The sequence below is a fragment of the Cervus canadensis genome, chromosome 28 (assembly GCF_019320065.1).
Source record: "Cervus canadensis isolate Bull #8, Minnesota chromosome 28, ASM1932006v1, whole genome shotgun sequence".
Classification (NCBI taxonomy): Eukaryota; Metazoa; Chordata; class Mammalia; order Artiodactyla; family Cervidae; genus Cervus; species Cervus canadensis.
Window position 1 is genome coordinate 35,157,838 of NC_057413.1, and position 19,839 is coordinate 35,177,676.

The 19,839-nt window shown below is 46.5% G+C and overlaps 1 protein-coding gene across 16 annotated transcripts in view; it reads left to right on the forward strand.

Moving 5' to 3' along the window:
• Positions 1 to 19,839, forward strand: part of DST (dystonin) — a 511,627-nt gene that overhangs the window by 90,750 nt on the left and 401,038 nt on the right. For 8 of the 16 annotated variants that reach the window (XM_043450645.1, XM_043450644.1, XM_043450646.1 and 5 more), the window contains exon 4: positions 10,858 to 11,065. In XM_043450645.1, the coding sequence (XP_043306580.1) occupies positions 10,858 to 11,065 (208 nt within the window). Of the gene's footprint in view, positions 1 to 10,542; positions 10,700 to 10,857; positions 11,066 to 17,600; positions 18,037 to 19,839 lie in introns of those variants that run through there. The other 8 variants (XM_043450649.1, XM_043450651.1, XM_043450648.1 and 5 more) reach the window with 7 other exon arrangements.

Genomic DNA, 19,839 nt, shown 5'->3' on the forward strand with positions numbered 1-19,839 from the left:
AGCAGTGCGTCTTCATCCTGACTTCACAGGGACCACGGGTGCTCCTGCATCAGACCCTTTCTCCTGATAAACTTTGTGCTGTAAACCATACTTTTACACACATATTTATATTGTCCCATTGGAAGACTTATTTCACAGCCTAGTGCATGAAGATAAAATGATAGTATTTGATTATAAGTTGGCTCTCTTAATCACCTTTACTCTCCTGGTTGAATGTCAGGCTCTTCCAAAGCAGAAGCTTATGGGTGCTTAACATACATTTTTTAATTGATTGGTATAAATAAGCATCCATTCAAAATATAAAGTTAAGTATTCTCTAGGTAAAGAGAAGTTTTCAGTAGTTTTTGTCTTCTTAATATGTTTCTGTGTTGTGGAACTATTTTCAGTTAAGTTTTACTTTTCTTTGAGGCAGATTTTAAAAAATTCCCTTCCTGAGTTTGCAAAGCCGCTCAAGTGCAAACTAGTTTGTAGATGCTCAAATGCAAATTCGTTCTTTTTTTTCTTTTTCATATTCTTTTCCATTATGGTTTATTATAGGACATTGAATATAGTTCCCTGTAGCATGTAGTAGGACCTTGTTATTTATCCATCCTGTGTATAATTGTTTGCATCTGCTAACCCCAAAGTCTCAATTTCTCTCTCCCCTAACCCCTCTCACTAGGCGATCACAATTCTGTTCTCTACATCTGTGAGTCTGTTTCTGCTTTTTAGCTAAGTCCATCTGGGTCACATTGTTTTAAAAACGCTCATTTATTCGGCTGTGCCAGGGCTTCACTGCAGCATGCAGGGTCTAGTTCTCTGACTAGAGATTGAATCTGGGCTGGGCCCCCTGCCTTGGGAGAGAGGCGTCTTAGCCCCTGGACCACACTGGGGAGACCCTGTGTCGTATTTTCGATTCTGCAAACTAGTTCTCACTGTCTCTATTTCTATAATTTTAATATGATTTCATTAAGGTTGACATGCAAAAAATTTTGTGGTATTTTTGAAAGGTTTTTGCAGTTTTCAAACAATTTGAAATTTTACAAATTTCAAACAGTTTGAAGCTGTTTTGATACTTCCCATGGCCTTTCTTTTATTTGTCTGTGTGGGAAGAGGATTTATGGAAGTGTGAGAATAGCCAGGGCTGGAGAATCTTGGGGTTGAAAGAACATGGAGTTGGTGTGAGTTGTCCTCAGTGAAGGCTTGGTCTCTTGGGTAGGAGGGAGCTCCCTGACACCCAAAGCTGTCCTTACCTGAGCAGCTGTATTTTTTGGAATGGTTTTCATCATTGTGAACTGACTCCTGTCTCCTGGTCATTTCTGTGCTTTGGACCGAAGTAAATACAGAGCAAGTCTAATCCTTTTGGGCTCTCCAAATCTGTGGTAAGATGGTTGAGGGCTGTGAGTGTGTTCTGTGTTCCTCTGAGGGCCTGGGACCACATTCTAGGGCACTTTGGTGTCCAAAAGACCCAGGTGGAACTCCAGCTCCACCTTGGACTGAAAGAACGCCTGTGGACAAGTGACTTAATCTCCCTAATTCTACCTCCTTACTGGGTTACTGTGAGGATTAACTTGGACAGTGAGTAAAAATGCTCTGTCCAGCCCCTGACTTCAGTCACTGAATAAGCGATGCAGACAGTGAGAACTTGCTGGTTAAATTAAAAGGAAGTCTTGCAGAATGCCTGAGGGCTGAGCCAAGACAGCCTAGACTTGAGGCCAGGCTCTTCAGGAAATGAGTCTGGTGCTTACCTTGTAGAGCATCCCTCAGAGCTACAGAAGGCGTTGGGGAGCACCTCTCCTGCCTGTATCCCATCAGTGAGGCTGGTTGCCCCGGAAACCTAACAGCAAGGACCACTGTGACTGGTGCACAGTCTTACACCTTGGAGAGAGTGTGTGTCCTCAATCTCAGTGTCCTTCTTTCAGAGGCTGATGAACTGGGCTTCTCCACTCACAAGGAGACCTTGGACTTCCTTCCCTTTCTGCCCCAAATCTCCTCCCTGATTTGAATCTAAGAACCTTCCAGCTCCCCCTCCCTCTGACCCCCTTCCACCCCTCCCCCTCTCCTCTAATTTCACCAGGCTCTCCTCCTCTTGGTTTACAGTTTCTGCAGATCTTTCCTGAAAGGAGAGCATGAAAGCCAGGCTGGGTCCGACCAAACCAGGAGTCTCCCCACTTACTCTTTAAAGGTAGCTTCCAGTTAAGAGGCTGATTAGGAGTCATCTCTTCAATGAGCAAGTGCCTGCATTGTTCAACTAGTTTTGGAAACATTTTAAACTAAGACAAGCACATAGCCCCCAAAATTTTCCCTAAGTCATTTTGTCTTCAGTGGGTTAAACACATTTTTCAATATTTTCTGTTTTCTTCCATACCTATTTCTTTGTGGTAGAGATGGTTTTCCTTGAGATTTCTAAAATCAGATAATGTGCCCTTGCTTTTGGACTTATTTCCAAATAGAAAACTAGTATGGAAGAATAGTCTTGGGCCAGATCAAGTATTTTTATACACTGTATAAGAAGTCAGTATTTAGTATTTGTACTTACCTAATCAACAGAGTTTTAAGTGAAACTGGATCTTCACTTATTCTAAATTTTGGTTTTTTTGAGTGGGAGTTTATATAAAATGTGTAAAAATTACATGATACTGCACCAATTTTGTGCTTCCTGGATTGTGTATTGTGAATAACGCAGAGGCGCCTTTTAAGTATCTTTCCACCTGTTGGAAAGGTGCAGCTGTGATTGGGACAGAGGCAGAGAGATCTGGGGTCCCCTTGACGTCGGCATCTGTTTTGGTTCTTCTCCAAGTGTCTATGAGATGCTCTGGGAGACCTGGGTTCGATCCCTAGGTTCGGAAGATCTCGTGGAGGAGGGCATGGCAACCCACTCCAGTATTCTTGTCTGGAGAATCCTGTGGATAGAGAAGCCTGACAGACTGCAGTCCGTGGGGTTGCAGAGTCAGACACGCCTGAGCAACTTTCACATGAGCAATTACTTAGTTAGGGTCTGTCACCGAGGACATAAACCCAGGGGATCTGATCTTGTGAGAACAGGCCTGGACTAGGCAACACATACACAAACACGAAAACAAACCATAAAAGAGCTTGCTCTGTGTTTTTCCAGCCTGTCATTTTGAAAATATTCAAATTTACAGCAAAGTTGAGAGAGCAGTACAGTGCAGACTTACTGTTAACCTGTTGCCACATTTACCAATTCTTGTTTTTACTGAGACAACTGAAAACCAGTGCAGACAGCATGAATTTAGAAAAGGATGCTTTTCTGCGTAACCACACCATTTGCACACCCCAACAAATTAACAGTAATTTCCCAGTTTCAGCTAATAAACAGTTGGTGATCCAGGTTCACATTCTCCCCGTTGTCCCTAACATGCCTTTTTAGCTTAAAGAGAAATTCAGACTCCCACTAAGGTTCGTAACTGTGTTGTTAGGCTTCCACTGTCTTTAAATTTAGCAGAGTCCCAGCTTTAGGTAGTGTCTGGGTTTTGTGACATTGACCTTTTTCCTCTTTGAAAGAGTCCAGGATAAAATAATCTTCGAATATCCCTCAATCTGAGTTTGTCCATTTTTTTCCTCACAGGCTTTTTATTTTCTTGTTAAATTTTTGGAACTGTGCTTACAGCAGTGTGCGGGTTTGTGAGAGGCCGCGTGCCCGCCCGGGGCCTCGGCCGTCTGGAGCCTCTCCGGGTCTTAGCTCCACACTGGTTTCTTGCTGCCTTCAGAGAATACTGGGCAGAGTTAGCTTCCTGGCACTTTCCTCCAGATCCGGGTGCTGAGGCTGGGCGGCTTCCAGGGTAGGCAGCTCCATTGTACTAGTCCAGATCCCCTGCCGGGGTTTCAATTAGAGGGGTTATTGTTTAGTTCCCCTGCTAAAAATGTCGCATTATGTCATTATCCTGGCTTTAGGAGATGTGGGTTGTTTTTACACCATGGGAATGAATGGGCGATTAGGAGGTCACTTGAGCGCTCTTGGGGATCTGACTCAGTTGCTCAGACCGCCTTCACATGGAGGCTGGGATGAGACACAGCGCGTGGGTGTTTCTTTCCCACAAACTGCTGTGTTTGTTTCTGGTTGTAGAGATCCAGTCTCTCACAGTCCTTTATTTAAGGAAAATGGCCAAATATTAAAACATGATGACCCGGCCAGCTTTGTCTTTACTATCTTAATTACCTTTCTTCACTTCTGAATACTCCACATTCTTTCCCCCTCCCCACCTTTTTTTGTTTTCAAAACGCAGGCCAAATGGGGTTGACAGTTGATGATATAACTTGGGGGCTTAGCCCGGCGCCAGTGAATCCCATAAAATCACACGCGAAGTTTGTGTGTGTTTGCTTAGGGGCTCTGGTCTGAAGAGAGGTTTCCCTGGATTTCAACTTTTAGAAGTGTCCATGAGCCCCAGACAGTTAAAATCACTGGGTTAAATGGTTATTTCTTCCTATAGCCTTTGATATTTTCTCTGACCCTTGATGTAGTATCTTTTCCTTTTCAGTAATCTTTTTTATACTATTTGTTTTACATTAAAAAATTATAAGGAATAAAGTTAAATTCATTCATAGTATTAGTCATCACCCAGAGATAACTGCTGTTTACACTCTGGTAGATAGCTACCTATCTGCCTATTTGTCTATAAATCATCTATCTTTCTATTCATTTCCACACACACACACACACACACACACACACACACACACAGAGTTTTTTTTTTTTTAAATAGGACTCATTCGGTATGCACCATTCCCACTTTGCTAAATGTAGATCAATAACATTTTTGTTCAATTGCTGCAGAGTAGTCCATTGTATGGATATACTGTCATTTATTTAATGAATTCCCTACAGACAGATGTTTGTATTTTAACAGGAATCAAACCTTAGGCAACAGGAGCGGATCTGGAGGAACTTGGGTCTTTTGCTGGTCCCAAGAGTTCTCTTCCTTTGTCTGACCTTCCAAGCCCCACATCGAAGGCGAGGCCTGGACTTTGGGTCACAGAACACGTTTGCTTTTTCCAAAAGAAAGAACTGTACTCGCAGCTCTTTCCTCTAATCTCCATGGCAGAGATGTGAAGTGCCAAGTCATTTCAGATCAATAAAGAATAGTTTTGGAGGGTCAGTCAACTTCAAAGCAGCTTCATTTTAATCCATTCTCAGGAAAAAGAATCGGAAAAAGAATATATATATGTATGTATGTATAACTTGATCACTTTGCTGTACATCTGAAACAAACACAACATTGTAAATCGACTATACTTCAATTTGTTGTTCAGTCGCTAAGTTTTGTCCGACTCTTTGCAACCCCATGGACTGTGGCAGGCCAGGCTTCCCGGTCCTTCACCATTTCCCAGAGTTTGCTCAAATCCATGTCCATTGAGTTATTGATGCTCTCTAACCATCTCATACTCTGTCGTCCCCTTCTCCTCCTGCCCTCAATCTTTCCCAGCATCAGGATCTTTTCTAAAGAGTCAGCTCTTTGCATCAGGTGGCCAAACTATTGGAGCTTCAGCTTCAGCATCAGTCCTTCCAATCAATATTCATGGTTGATTTCCTTTAGGACTGACAGGTTTGATCTCCTTGCAGTCCAAGGGACTGTCAAGAGTCTTCTCCAGCACCACAATTCAAAAGCATCAGTTCTTCAGTGCTCAGCTTTCTTTTTTTTTATTTTTATTTTTTTTTAATTTTTTTATTAGTTGGAGGCTAATTGCTTCACAACATTTCAGTGGGTTTTGTCATACATTGATATGAATCAGCCATGGATTTACACGTATTCCCCATCCCGATCCCCCCTCCCATCTCCCTCTCCACCCGATTCCTCTGGGTCTTCCCAGTGCACCAGGCCGGAGCACTTGTCTCATGCATCCCACCTGGGCTGGTGATCTGTTTCACCATAGATAGTATACATGCTGTTCTTTTGAAACATCCCACCCTCACCTTCTCCCACAGAGTTCAAAAGTCTGTTCTGTATTTCTGTGTCTCTTTTTCTGTTTTGCATATAGGGTTATCGTTACCATCTTTCTAAATTCCATATATATGTGTTAGTATGCTGTAATGTTCTTTATCTTTCTGGCTTACTTCACTCTGTATAAGGGGCTCCAGTTTCATCCATCTCATTAGGACTGGTTCAAATGAATTCTCTTTGACGGCTGAGTAAAATTCCATGGTGTATATGTACCACAGCTTCCTTATCCATTCATCTGCTGATGGGCATCTAGGTTGCTTCCATGTCCTGGCTATTATAAACAGTGCTGCGATGAACATTGGGGTGCACGTGTCTCTTTCAGATCTGGTTTCCTCAGTGTGTATGCCCAGAAGTGGTATTGCTGGGTCATATGGCAGTTCTATTTCCAGTTTTTTAAGGAATCTCCACACTGTTTTCCATAGTGGCTGTACTAGTTTGCATTCCCACCAACAGTGTAAGAGGGTTCCCTTTTCTCCACAGCCTCTCCAGCATTTATTGCTTGTAGACTTTTGGATAGCAGCCATCCTGACTGGTGTGTAATGGTACCTCATTGTGGTTTTGATTTGCATTTCTCTAATAATGAGTGATGTTGAGCATCTTTTCATGTGTTTGTTAGCCATCTGTATGTCTTCTTTGGAGAAATGTCTGTTTAGTTCTCTGGCCCATTTTTTGATTGGGTCATTTATTTTTCTGGAATTGAGCTGCAGGAGTTGCTTGTATATTTTTGAGATTAATCCTTTGTCTGTTTCTTCATTTGCTATTATTTTCTCCCAATCTGACGGCTGTCTTTTCACCTTACTTATAGTTTCTTTTGTAGTGCAAAAGCTTTTAAGTTTCATTAGATCCCATTTGTTTAGTTTTGCTTTTATTTCCAATATTCTGGGAGGTGGGTCATAGAGGATCTTGCTGTGATTTATGTCGGAGAGTGTTTAGTGCTCAGCTTTCTTTATGGTCCAACTCTTACATCTGTACAGGGCTGCTGGAAAAACCATAGCCTTGACTGTACAGACCTTTGTTGGCCAAGTGATGTCTCTGCTTTTTAATATTTTCTTTAGGTTTGTCATAGGTTTCCTTCAAAGGAGCAAGTGTCTTTTAATTTCATGGCTGCAGTCACCGTCTGCAGTGATTTTGCAGCCCAAGAGAATCTGTCACTGCTTCTACTTTTTCCCCTTCTATTTGTCATGAAGTGATGGGACCAGATGCCATGATCTTAGTTTTAAGCCAGTTTTTTCACTTTCTTTTTTCACGTCATCAAATATTTAAAAAAATAAAAAAGAAACAGAAAAACAGTTATCGATGGTTCATCCAGTTTGCCTGATATTACGAAAGGACAGGTGAGTGGTAGAATTTCCCCCCTCCCACCTGGAACACTTGTTTTAGAAAATGTGCTTTATAAAAAAAAAAAGAAAGAAAATGTGCTTTATTCACTGGCATGGATGCCACTGACATTATAAATGAATGCAAATTTATTAAGATTCCAAATATATTTTCCCCAAATTTGAAGACAGAAACCATAGACAACCTTCATTCATTAAAATAAAAGCATTCATTGAATCACATATTTGTAACCTAAAAGACTAAATTCAGTTCAGTTCAGTTCAGTTGATCAGTCGTGTCCAACTCTTTGCGACCTCATGGACTGCAGCGCGCCAGGCCTCCCTGTCCATCACCAACTCCCGGAGTTTGCTCAAACTCATGTCCGTTGAGTCGGTGATGCCATCCAAGCATCTCATCCTCTGTCATCCCCTTCTCCTCCTTCCCTCAATCTTTCCCAGCATCAGGGTCTTTTCCAATGAGTCAGCTCTTCGAATTAGGTGGCCAAAGTATTGGAGTTTCAGCTTCAAAATCAGTCCTTCCAATGAACACCCAGGCCTGATCTCCTTTAGGATGGACTGGTTGAATCTCCTTGCAGTCCAAAGGACCCTCAAGAGTCTTCTCCAACACCACAGTTCAAAAGCATCAATTCTTCGGCACTCAGCTTTCTTTATAGTCCGACTCTCACATCCATACATGACTACTGGAAAAACCATAGCCTTGACTAGACAAACCTTTGTTGATAAAGTAATTGAAAGGTCGGGGCATACCCCAGAAAAAGTGCCGCAGACGAGTTCCGGAGGCTGGCTAACTTCCAGGGACCGACCCCCTGCAGCCTGGTCAAATCAGGTATCAACCCGGAGCCCATGGACACCAACTGCTGCTGTAGCCCACGCTTTCTTCCTTATATGAAAAGACCTGGCTTGGACGCCGGCCCTGGCTATAAAACCCCTCCCCACCCCTCATACCTCGCAGACTCCCTTTGTCTCCTCACTCACTCGCCCCCGGGAGTTCTGCCCGAGAGTGACCGCGCAATAAAGGCCTTTACCACCGGTCATTAGAGGCGGCTTTTTTCCTCCCACGGCGTTTTCTAACAGTAATGTCTCTGCTTTTTATTTTTTTATTTTTTTCATTTATTTTTATTAGATGTCTCTGCTTTTTAATATGCTTAAGCAGTCATTGAATCATACACTTGTAACCTAAAAGACTAAATTCAGTAGCCCGTAAAAGGTGGCCAGTTTAGTCTCTTATCTTGTTGGCCGCTAAAGAGCCAACAGCAAACACCACGAATTAAAATAGAAAACTCAAATTAAATAAAGCAGCCAGATAAGGCTAAAAGGATATAGAAAAAATATTTCTGTATTGTTGAGTGCATATGTCTGAAATTTAAAAAGTGAATTAAAAGGTAATTCTCAGAAAATGAAGCATGTAAATGATTAAAAAAAAAAAATCCGTTCTCAGTTTCCAAGGTTCACATGGGCCTAATTTTGTATAGTTTACCTTATATTTCAAGAGTGTTCATGAAGATTGTTGTGGGGAAAACCCAAATGCTTTGATGGTTAAAACACTCAAGTCCTGCAGCCTGGGGAGACTTGGCTGTGTGCAGACCAGCGTGCTTTCCCTCCATCTGCGTGTATATTCCCCTGTGCTCTTGAAAGAGGTGTTGCTGATTGCCTTGTCTTCCTCTTACCCTTTCACCAAGGACACGTCCAGCTTAGAGGCTGCACCAGTCAAACACCCTTGGGTCCAGGGTCGCAAGTGTTCCCATCTGGCTGGGTGATGAGTGGTGTTTATGTCATGGCATAAATCACGTTTTGCTCTTCCATTAGCTGAGACTCTAATCATTAAAAAAATTTACTTCGTCTACAAAAATCAATAATAGGAGTTTTTTGGATGGGGGCGGTCCTTTAACCATTTTTTCCCCAAGTCTGTCTATAAACAATCAAATGACTACCCTCACTGGAAGAGTGCGTGAAACAAGAAATTCAAGCCCTCAGATAAAAGATGATCTTTCCTAAGGACAGGTAGGAAGCCAGTTTAAGGAAGACAGAAGGCAACCAAGGAAAGCCGTTGCCCTTTTGAAAGTCTTTAAGAATGTCATCCTTTTTCATGGACCTACACAGCATCACAGCCTTATAGAGCTCAAGACGAATTTTCAGAAAAACATGGAAAATAAAGTAAGTTGATAGTAGCATCCTGTGACTGACTTAATGCTTCCTCACAACTCTGTGGATTCCAGTGAATACAGAAAATCAGTGGTATTTATTTATTTGCCTGGAACACGATTTCCACTAAGAAAACACACAAAATCTAAATAAATTGATACTTAGCCAAAGCAATGCATTTCATGTAAAATGGAAAACTGCTTTTGAGGGGAAAGAGTAAAGCCAAAGAGAAATCTTAGACACTTTTCAGGAAATAGTATGTTTGCTTTTAAAATGATGGTGTTGGTCACTAGACGTGCGTCAGGACCTCACCTCGTTCACGGCTAATCAGGAGGCCAGATCCTGATTCACTTCTGGTTTATCCCGCAAGCTTTGGGAGGTTGTCACACAGCCGGCTTTTTTTTTTTTTCTTTCCCCCATGGATGCTTTATCTTGTTTATATCCGTGTTCACAGCACAGTTAGCAGCCTCCTTTAGATGGTAAATGAGTGGCTCACTAAATTATCACAAACTTAACCCAACCAAAGAGGCAGGGCTGATGACTGGTCCTTTTCCCTGCGGGGCAAACAGAGCCGGCCACGCCCTGCACCCGGCTCCTGGAAGAAGGGCCGAGCTCAGGCCACGCACGCGGTCCGAGCGGTGTCTCCGGTTTCCTCGTGTGATGACGGGGCGGGCGGGGAGCTCTTCCCCCTCCCCACCCGCATCCCTCCGTCTCCATCCCTGGCAGCTGTTCCTCTGCTCGAAGTTTATATGATCTGGAGAGCTATTAGCCGCGCTCAGACGTTTGTTTACTGGTGCTGCCTTTGGCTTCTGCAAACAGCCTTTTGTGCCCTCCAGGTCTGCAGAAAAGGCTCTTCTCAGAACCAGCCCCTCCTCCCTCTTTCCTCCAGAAGAGTCTGGGAACTAGCTTCAAGCTCAGGAAGAAAAATGAACTGAAAAGGACGAGGGGCTCAAACCTGGTCGGAGGGGAGACTCGGAGGGGAAGCGGAAAGGAGTCAGGACTCAGCATCCTGCGTTTGTGCTTTGTGTTTGCAACTTGGAGCGAGTTGCATTAATGAATTAAGCAGCAGCTCGTAATGGAAAATCTCGGTCCCGGCCTGGTGGGGGAGCCAGATACTATAGATTTGTAACAGGAAGGCTGTGGATTCTGGCTTCATTGTTGGGCCAGTCATCTGTGAGCTGGTGGCCGGACCACAGGCCACACACTTGGGTGCCCATCTTCCTGGACCCGGAGCTGCCCAGCCCTTGTGGTTGGGGTTGGAGCCGGGGCCCAGGGAAGATGGTGAGCGCTGGGGTCGGCCCTGGGACGGGTCCCCCCGCCGCGCGGAGGAGGGTGCGGGACGGCGGACTCCCTTTGGGGGCAGGGAGGGGGCTGCTGAAATGGACGCGCTGACGCGAGTGCCCTGCCGTTGATGCTTTTCTCTGTGTCATCCCCTGTAGAGCTCCGGGAACGTGTCCTATCGCTGCTCTATGTCTTCCTCTGCGGATTTTTCCGACGAAGATGATTTCAGCCAGAAATCTGGCTCTGCATCTCCAGCTCCTGGAGACACCTTACCCTGGAATTTGCCTAAACATGAGCGATCGAAAAGAAAGATCCACGGGGGCTCCGTGCTGGACCCTGCGGAGAGGGCAGTGCTTAGGATCGCAGGTAAGAACGAGCAGCGGGGGGCCCGGCTGGGGGGTTGCGGAGAGGTGGAAATTCACCCACCAGCTCCCCGGGGGGCCCTGTCTGGCCGGGAGCTGAGGCTTAAGGTGGGGGGTGGGAGGGGGGGAGGATGACCATGTTTACTTTCTGTCCCGATTTTATCGAAGGAGCAATTGGCCCTGTCTGCTAGTGACTAAGCTGTTTGGCCCTGTCTTCTGGTTGGAGGAACTGATATCTTTGAAACCAAGATGATATTTACAGGCATCTGCATTGAAGTTTCCTATTTATGTGCAGTCGCCACTGTGACAGTCTGAAAGTATTAACTCAGTGTTTCCCAGTGTGTTTGCTGGAAGCTTCGTTTTCCTGTTTGCCCGGGAGCTCTGGGCCACCAGATTTATCAGGGGCCTAGATTCCTGGGTTCTGGTACCCAAGATTGCATAGGGCTCTCTACAGTCCTTTTTTTTTTTTTAAAGCGTAGCATCTCTATTAGCATCATGTGTTCATGGCAGCTCCTGCCTTTGGTGCTTTTGAGGGTTTAGCCGCCATGCATCCCTGATTAATTAATACATGGGAGGGACCGGTGTTTCTCTTCTGTTACCTGGTGTTCCCTTGCACTGCCTGAAGGTCCCAGAAGGGATGGCTTGTTTCACTCAGCTGCAAGCTGAGCCTGCTGTGGAAATCTATCCCCCCGCCTGCAGGGCCCGTGTGGTTTGTGTATATATGAGCTATGCTTTTTGAGGTGGTTGTTACCTAATTTTTTTCTCAGAAATGGCAATGGGGTAGGTTGGGGTGTGTCCTGGGGGGCTCTCTTGCAAAGGCCAAAGGCGAGGTGTTTACCAGAGTTGATTTTTACGGTGGATTGGGCCTCTGCCCCCTCCCCCTCTCTCCCTCCCAGGCCCCTGCCCACTCAGTTTCTCTTGCTTCCCACCATCATGCAGAGCTGGGACTTGTCTTCCTCCTAAGAGGCTGCAGGGGACTAGCTCAGATCCTGGCCGAGAGTCCCCTGAGGGTCCCCCCAGTGGGATTTTCTGATTACGGGAAAAATAAACAGCGCCCAGCCAGCCATTCTCTCACCTGGGTTTCTGGGGCAACAGCCTTGAGCTGCTTCTGGCTTCTTTTGTGAGATGCTGGCTGGTCTCACCCAGGCCTTTGACATGGAGGGTGGAGGCGGGCAGGGCAGGGAGGATGGAGACAGTATGGGAGCCAAGGGAGAGCAAGCAGGGCGGCCCGGGGCTTGCAGAGGGCTGGGCAGACACCAGAGGGTCTGGTCACCAGGGCCGGATTCCCTGCCCGGTCATGACATCCCCAGGGGGCGGGACAGTGCCGGAACCAGGGTACCACATACCCGTCTCAGCAGAAAGGGAAGACCGTGACAGGTGGTGCTCTGTGGCAAGCCTGGGTCTCCAAAGTAGGACACCTGGATGATGGAAGGTGCTCCTGGGCTGAGAGTTTTGATGGATGTGGCAGAGATGGGCATTTTGCTTTTGGTAGTGAAGGAGGGGCTAGGAGAGAAGGAAGGGCGCCTGTCTGTCAGGGGGATGAGATTACATAAACCACTAGACAGGCAGCCAGCAGAGGCTGGCGGTAGTAGCCGGCGGTGTGTACGGCCGGTGGGGAATGGAGGACCTGGGGTTTCTGATGGGGTGCAGTGGAAAAGTGGACGCTGGGGTCAGGGGAGCCTTGGCTCTGTGAGGGCGAGGCCACACCTTACTTATTGTAAAGGGTTTGCTATGAAGTTAGAGGTAGTTGGTGCACTGAAGACCTCCAAGTTACGGACTTTTAAGATTACATGAGTTCTTCAAAAATAGAACAAGACAAAATAAAACAACAGACAGAATAAGTGGCTCTAGCATGGATGTGTACTAATGACCATGTTTAAAGTGAATACTGGTAAATTGGCTATTGCACACAAATCACATCCATCTTCATACATGGAGCATAGGCTGAGGTGTCCGTCTCCAAACACCTGTTTCATCATCAGGTGGCTAACCTATGAAGTTCAGGTATATTATGACACAGCATCCAGGGTAAGGGGACAGGTCATCTGAGGGGATGTGGTACAGTGGAGAGCTGGAAAACATATCATTCATATTTCAACTTCTCATTTTATTAGGCATTTTTGCACTTGGCCTGAAACCTAACCTGTCTGTTAAGTTCATCCCCAGTAAGAGACAGGGCAAGGGTCAGAAAGGGTGTGGGGATGTCCGCTGTGTTCATTATTTAGTAATAATGGAATTGAAAGTTGGACATGGTTATTGTGTTTAAGGTTGTAAAAATAGAATGGAATGAGGAAATGTCTCGAGTGGAGAAGACCATATGGTTTGGGGGATCCCGTTAGTCACTCACGTTCAATACATGTTTATTACGCTTCTGGGATACAATGAAGGTGCCCACTCGGTTCTGCCTTGAAAGCAGTTCTAACCTCACATGGCGTGAGTGAGAGGCCAGCTGTGACCGCTCTGAGGGCCGGGATGAGGAGAGCCCAGAGGGAGACTCTGATTACCACGGACTGAGAGGAGGCGGGGCGGCTTCCTGAAGGGCTTCCGGGGGGCTCGCTGCGGGAGGGGAGGTTTTGTGAGCCTGATGGACTGGTGCAAACTGGAGGTCACTTCCGTGGGATGGAGCTGCAGACACACAGCAGGGAGGTGGGTTCAGATGGAAACTGCAAGTCATCTGTGCAGCGGAAGCCTGGGATTTGTAGGGGAGAGTGGGAACTGTTAGGATGCTTTGGGGCAATTCTGCAGAGACTGGACTATTTAGCTGTCAGTGGTGGGGAATCACTTGAGGATGTAAAAAGCAGTGTGATGAGATAATCAGATGTACATTTCCTGGCAATGGTGTCACATGTCTGATCTTTGTCATTTGAAAGTGATTCTGCATTTATTGCAGTGTCTTCATGTTGAAATCTGAGTCTGTCTTGCCATGTATGCTCTCCTCATCTCTCAGGGTCAAGGTGAGAACGGCATGGAGACGTGGAAGGAAAGGGGCTTTGTTTCCTGTCGTAACAGGCACATCTGCTGTTTTTACCTGCAGGACATTGTAAGCTGTTTTTCAGTCTTGAAGTGCTTGTGAAGGTACATGGTTTGTTAGTGACGATGCTCCTTTAAACCATGGATATTTGTCCCACATGAATTCTTTGAAGTGAAGAATTGAGAGATCTTGGCAGAGTCAGACTTTGGATTTTAATTCCTCCTCTATCACAAACTGGTTGTCTTTTCTTGGACAATTTACTGAACATTTACTTCTCACCTTCATTTTGTCTATCCAAGGATCATGGCTATGGTGAATAAAGTAGTAAATGCAAAACATTTGGCAAATTCCCTGACACATGGTAAATGCTCTATGAATGAGGGCTGACTGATGGCCCTATGCTCTCATAAGCACCTGATGAAAAGTAAAGTGAAAGTTGCTCAGTCATGTCTGACTCTTTGTATATACAGTCCATGGGATTCTCCAGGCCAGAATACTGGAGTGGATAGCCTTTCCCTTCTCCAGGGGATCTTCCCAACCCAGGGATCGAACCCAGGTCTCTCACATGGCAGGCAGATATTTTAGCTGCTGAGTCACAAGGGAAGCCCATATGTTATCTCATTCATGTTTCTGGACAATTTTGTGAATTAGGCACTGTTATTTTCAGGGCTTCCCAGGTAGTTCAGTTCAGTTCAGTCACTCAGTCGTGTCCGACTCTTTGCGACCCCATGAATCGCAGCACACCAGGCCTCCCTGTCCATCACAAACTCCCGGAGTTTACTCAAACCCATGCCCATCGAGTCGGTGATGCCATCCAGCCATCTCATCCTCTTGTCGTCCCCTTCTCCTCCTGCCCCCAATCCCTCCCAGCATCAGGGTCTTTTCCAATGAGTCAACTCCTCGCATGAGGCGGCCAAAGTATTGGAGTTTCAGCTTCAGCATCAGTCCTTCCAATGAACACCCAGGACTTATCTCCCAGGTAGCACAGTGGTAAAGAATCTACCTGCCAATGCAGGAGACCCAAAAGACACGGGCTCGATCTCTGGATCAGGAAGATCCCCTGGGGTAGGAAATGGCAATCCACTCCAGTGTTCTTGCCTGAAAAACTCCATGGACAGAGGAGCCTGGAGGGCTACAGTCCATTGGATTGCAAAGAGTTGGACATGACCGAGCGACTGAGCACACACACTCTTATCTTCTCCATTTTTTTCAGCCCAGAAATCTGCCAAAAGAGGAGAGGCTCTTCCTGAGGTTCTAGGAAGTGGTGGAGCTAGGACCTGAGTTCAGGACATCTTGACTCGAGGGACCAAGCTCTAAACTGCTATGTTTTTGCTGCTTCCTTGTGGAATACACTAAGATTATTAGGAGCTTGGTCCTTGATTATCATTCCAGGAATATACATTTACCCCAGTGACTGCCAATGCTGCTTGTTCCTTTTGACTAGTTCCTTAAATGAACAGTTAAAAATCACTTAAGTATGCAGTGATTATATTCAGAAAACTGGGTGCTTGTCAAAGTCACTTAGTCACGTCCCACTCTTTGCGACCCTATGGACTGTATAGGGACTGAATTCTCCAGGCCGGAATACTGGAGTGAGGGGCCTTTCCCTTCTCCAGGGGATCTTCCCAACCCAGGGATCCAACCCAGGTCTCCCGCATTGCGGGTGGATTTTTTACCAGCTGAGGCACAAGGGAAGCCCAAGAATACTAGAGTGGGTAGCCTATCTCTTCTCCAGCGGATCTTCTCGACCCAGAATTTGAACTGGGGTCTCCTGCATTGCAGGCAGATTCTTTACCAACAGAGCTATCAGGGAAGCTACTGGGTATCAATTTCTGATTAAGGGTCAGACCTCAATGACCTTACTCTTGGGAGGGAGACAGTTAACAAAAAAAATTTTTTAATTGAAGTATAATTGATTTACAATGTTGTGTTAATTTCTGTTATACAGCAGCAGTGATTCAGTTATATATATATATATACATACATATATATATGTATATATATATATATATTCTTTTTTTCATGTTTTTTTCCATCATGGTTATCACAGGATACTGAATATAGTTCCCTGTGCTGTACAGTAGGGCCTGGTTGTTTACCCATCATATATGTAATAGTTTGCATCTGCTAATCCTAAGCTCCCACTCCATTCCTCCCCCAAGCCTGTACCCCCTGGCAACCACAACTCTGTTCTCTATGTCCATGAGAGACAGGCGAGTTCTGAGAGATTTACTTGTATATATGTGATTTGTAAATGGAATGACTCTTAGGGATCGAGTTGCTAATCCTTTCAGTTCAAGGTGTCCTATATGGGCCATGCTTGCTGCTTCATGAACTAATGTGCACATAAATGCATGCCAAGTTGCAAGAAAACTCTAGTGATTCTAAAGGCTTAGTGGGTGGGATGTGGGAGCAAACTCAGGTCAGTGGTCAGGACAGAAAAGAGAAGTATGGTCTTGTTCTGTTTGGAGTCACAAAAATAGGCCAATTACTAATGCGAAGTAAAGCTTTCCAATTCTAACTTAAGGAAGTTTTATCCAGAGTATACAGTTTTCTCAAGACTACTCATTCCCATGCAAGAATTCATGGAAAATGGTCCAGATTCACATCACTGAAAAAGAAAAAAAGACTTATCAAGGACAAAAGGTCAGTACTCATCAAAGAAGAAATAGGGAGGGGCGATGTGGCCAGAGTCATCCATCAGAGTCAACAATGAAGTGGCTCATATAATAACAACAGCTAGCAGGTACAATGTTGAGATGTCACAAGTTTGTGATATGATAGGATGAACTTTATGATAGGATTATCGTGATGAAGACAGGGTAAGTCACTTGGCCACATCACATCGTTAGGAGCCGGGATTCCATCCAAGGCCGGCCGACTTCGGTCAGCCCTGTTTACTACACGGGCTGACGTCTGGGTACCAACCGGTTCCTCCAATGGACCTTTTAACTGTCCACTTTAGTATTCGATTCGCCGGAGTGAAGGGAATCGTCCTCATTTTGCTCCGTTCAGCAGAGCGCAGTGCTGCGCGGGGTGATCCGCGGCGGGCAGGAGCGCGTGGCGGAGACCGCTGTCTCTGGCGGCGCAGCGGCGCGGGCAGGCTCTGGGGGGCGGCAGGGAGGGGCCGCCGGCCGGGCCGGGGCCGCGGGGCGCGCAGGCGCAGGCGGCCCCCCGAGGCGCGGACCCCGGCTCCCCCGCCCGTGCCCCCCGCGCTGCCGCGGGGCCCGGCCCTTCCGCGCGGCCGACGGGTCCCGTAGGCTCCCCCGGTCTCTCCCGGAACCGCTCGGGGGTTGCGAGCGCGGGAGGCACGATCCGCGGCTTTGTTTCCCAGGCACCTGTTGTGGGTCCCAAATAGAAACCTCGCCCCTGGGATCCGGGCGGCGGCTCGCGCCCGGGGAGGGCGGGCCGGGGAGGGGCCGGGCGCTGCCCGCCGGAGGCCGCCGCCGCCCTCCCTCTCTCCCGCCCCCTCCCCGCGCTCCCCCTCCCGGGCGCGGGCGCGCGTCTGCGGCGCGGCGGCCAGGAAATGCCGCAGATGCGCCGCGGAGCACCGCGGGCGGAGGCAGCGCGCGCGTCCTCCCGGCCCCGAGCGGGCGCGCAGAGCCGGGCCCGGGCGGCCGCCGCCTCGGCTCCCGAGGGTGCAGGCGCCCGCAGCCCCGCGCCCGCCCCAGCTGCGCCCCGGGCTCCCCGGCGCCGCGTGGCGCCGCGCGCCGCCGCCGGGCTCGCCTGCACTGACCGTCGCTGAGACCCCGGGGCGTCTCCCCGGCCGACCCCCTGTGCGCCCCGGCGCTCCCCCCGTCCTGCCCTCCTTGTGCGTTTCCGCGCCCGCGGCTGCCCCTTGCTGACTGCGGTCCTGTCCGGGTTTCGAGCGGGAGAGGGGGCTCGGCCGGTCCCCGCTGAGATAAACCTGGGCATGGCGGGGTACCTCTCCCCGGCCGCCTACCTGTGCGTGGACGAGCAGGAGTACCTCCAGGCCTACGAGGATGTCCTGGAGAGGTACAAAGGTATGTCGCCCCCGCGCCCGGGCGGGGCACGGACCAGCGGGGTGACCGTCTCCTTTGCTTGACAGGAGCCACAAGTAAACAGGTGTCTGGACCAGTCCTGGGACTGAACCGGGTCTTCTGGGGACGGGATTCCGTACCCCACCGCAGGGAGGGTGGCCGGGTGGGCGATGGCCGGGAGACAGCCTCGGATGGGCAGTACAGTGCGGGGGAGGGGTTTGGTTTCCAAGAAGCACCTTGCGTTTTTCTCCTTTGTAAAAGCTACTACGCATAATCATCTTTCTTGCTGGGAGGGTGGTTACCGGTTGGTTTATTCTCCGTGGGATTACTAAGGCATTGCTGCCCTTGCTTGATACGGGGTATTGGTTAACCCTTGAAAAAAGGTTCTTGGCTTCTTAAATAAATGGACTGTTTCACCACTGAGAGCCTCACCAAATCGTTTTTCTTAAAATGATTTTATTTGAAAAGTTTATGGTTCGTGACTATATTAAATCTATTCCTACGTATCGTAAAGGTTGCTTGATAGTGTGATGGATGAAAGGCTTTCGTCAGAGAGTCTGTCGTAAATTTAAAGGTAAAGGAGTATATTTTGAGATATTTTTCTGCCTGTCCTTTATGTTGGGGAAATTCTATGATAAATAGTATTGACATTTTAGCATTATGTTTATTTTGACTTTATAGTTAAATGAGAGGTAAGATTAAACACCACTTTCTCGTCTTAAAGAGTCTTTTAGTCTCTGGACATTGTCTTTCAATATGTCCAGACGATCTCCTAACTGGCTCTACCTAAGCGCTCCACACCCAGGAATGGCTCAGAGCCTTCATACATTAATGGTGAATCGTGGCCTATTTCATCAGTTGATTTCAAGTGGTCTTGCTTCTTTTGAATATTTGCTTTGGTCTTAAGAAACTCAATTTCTGTAAATTGAATGGGGATTATATGGTTAAAGATGCTTGTATCACTAGTTTTCTATTAGTAGAAAGTAGAAATATAGAATACTGAACTGAATAATTAAATTCCAAGGCCCCCCCCGCAAAGCTCCACATCTATCCATGAACATGTTTCATCTCCTTCTAGAATATATTTTATTATTGACATTCCTTTAATGCATGTAGAATTCTGTATACAGTACAATCAGAATTCCTTTGTGCCAAGGCTCTATTGTATGATACTACCACTGAGCAAGTGCTATGATATTTTAGGCTAAAGCACATTTGTAGCATCTGTATATGCGTTCACGTCCAATACACTCATGTTTACATCTATACTTCTATTTAAAAATAGGATTCTTAATCAGTTGTTCCAGAACCTTAAAAAGAGAGATATTGCAATATACTAATAAACCTTATGGAACAGGTACATCTGTGTTCTTTAAGGTCAGAAAGAAAACGGTCTGAAAGTTTGAAAGTAAATACCTTTTTTACTTTTGTGAAAAAAAAAAAAAGATAGCTGTATGAATTTTTGTCCCATCAAGTTTTAACTCTGTGACACGTGGGTAATTGCAGATGACTTGGAAAACAGAAATACCTGAGGTGCTGATTTGACTTGCCTTGAGGAAGTGGACATTATGTAAAAGATGGTTTTTATTTGCCTTTGAAAGTAAAAGGAAATTGAAGATCCTGGAGGTCATTGCCGTTTTCACTATCTCATTTTCATTATAGCCTAATAATCAGTATGGAACTTTACACATCCACTTTTTCAAACTTGTAGTCCCGAATTTCCTGAAAAAGTGGAGGTGATTTCCTTCATCTTCTTTGTGGTGCTAAAATGCATAAGTCATCAGTTTGTCCTTGGCTTTATAAATG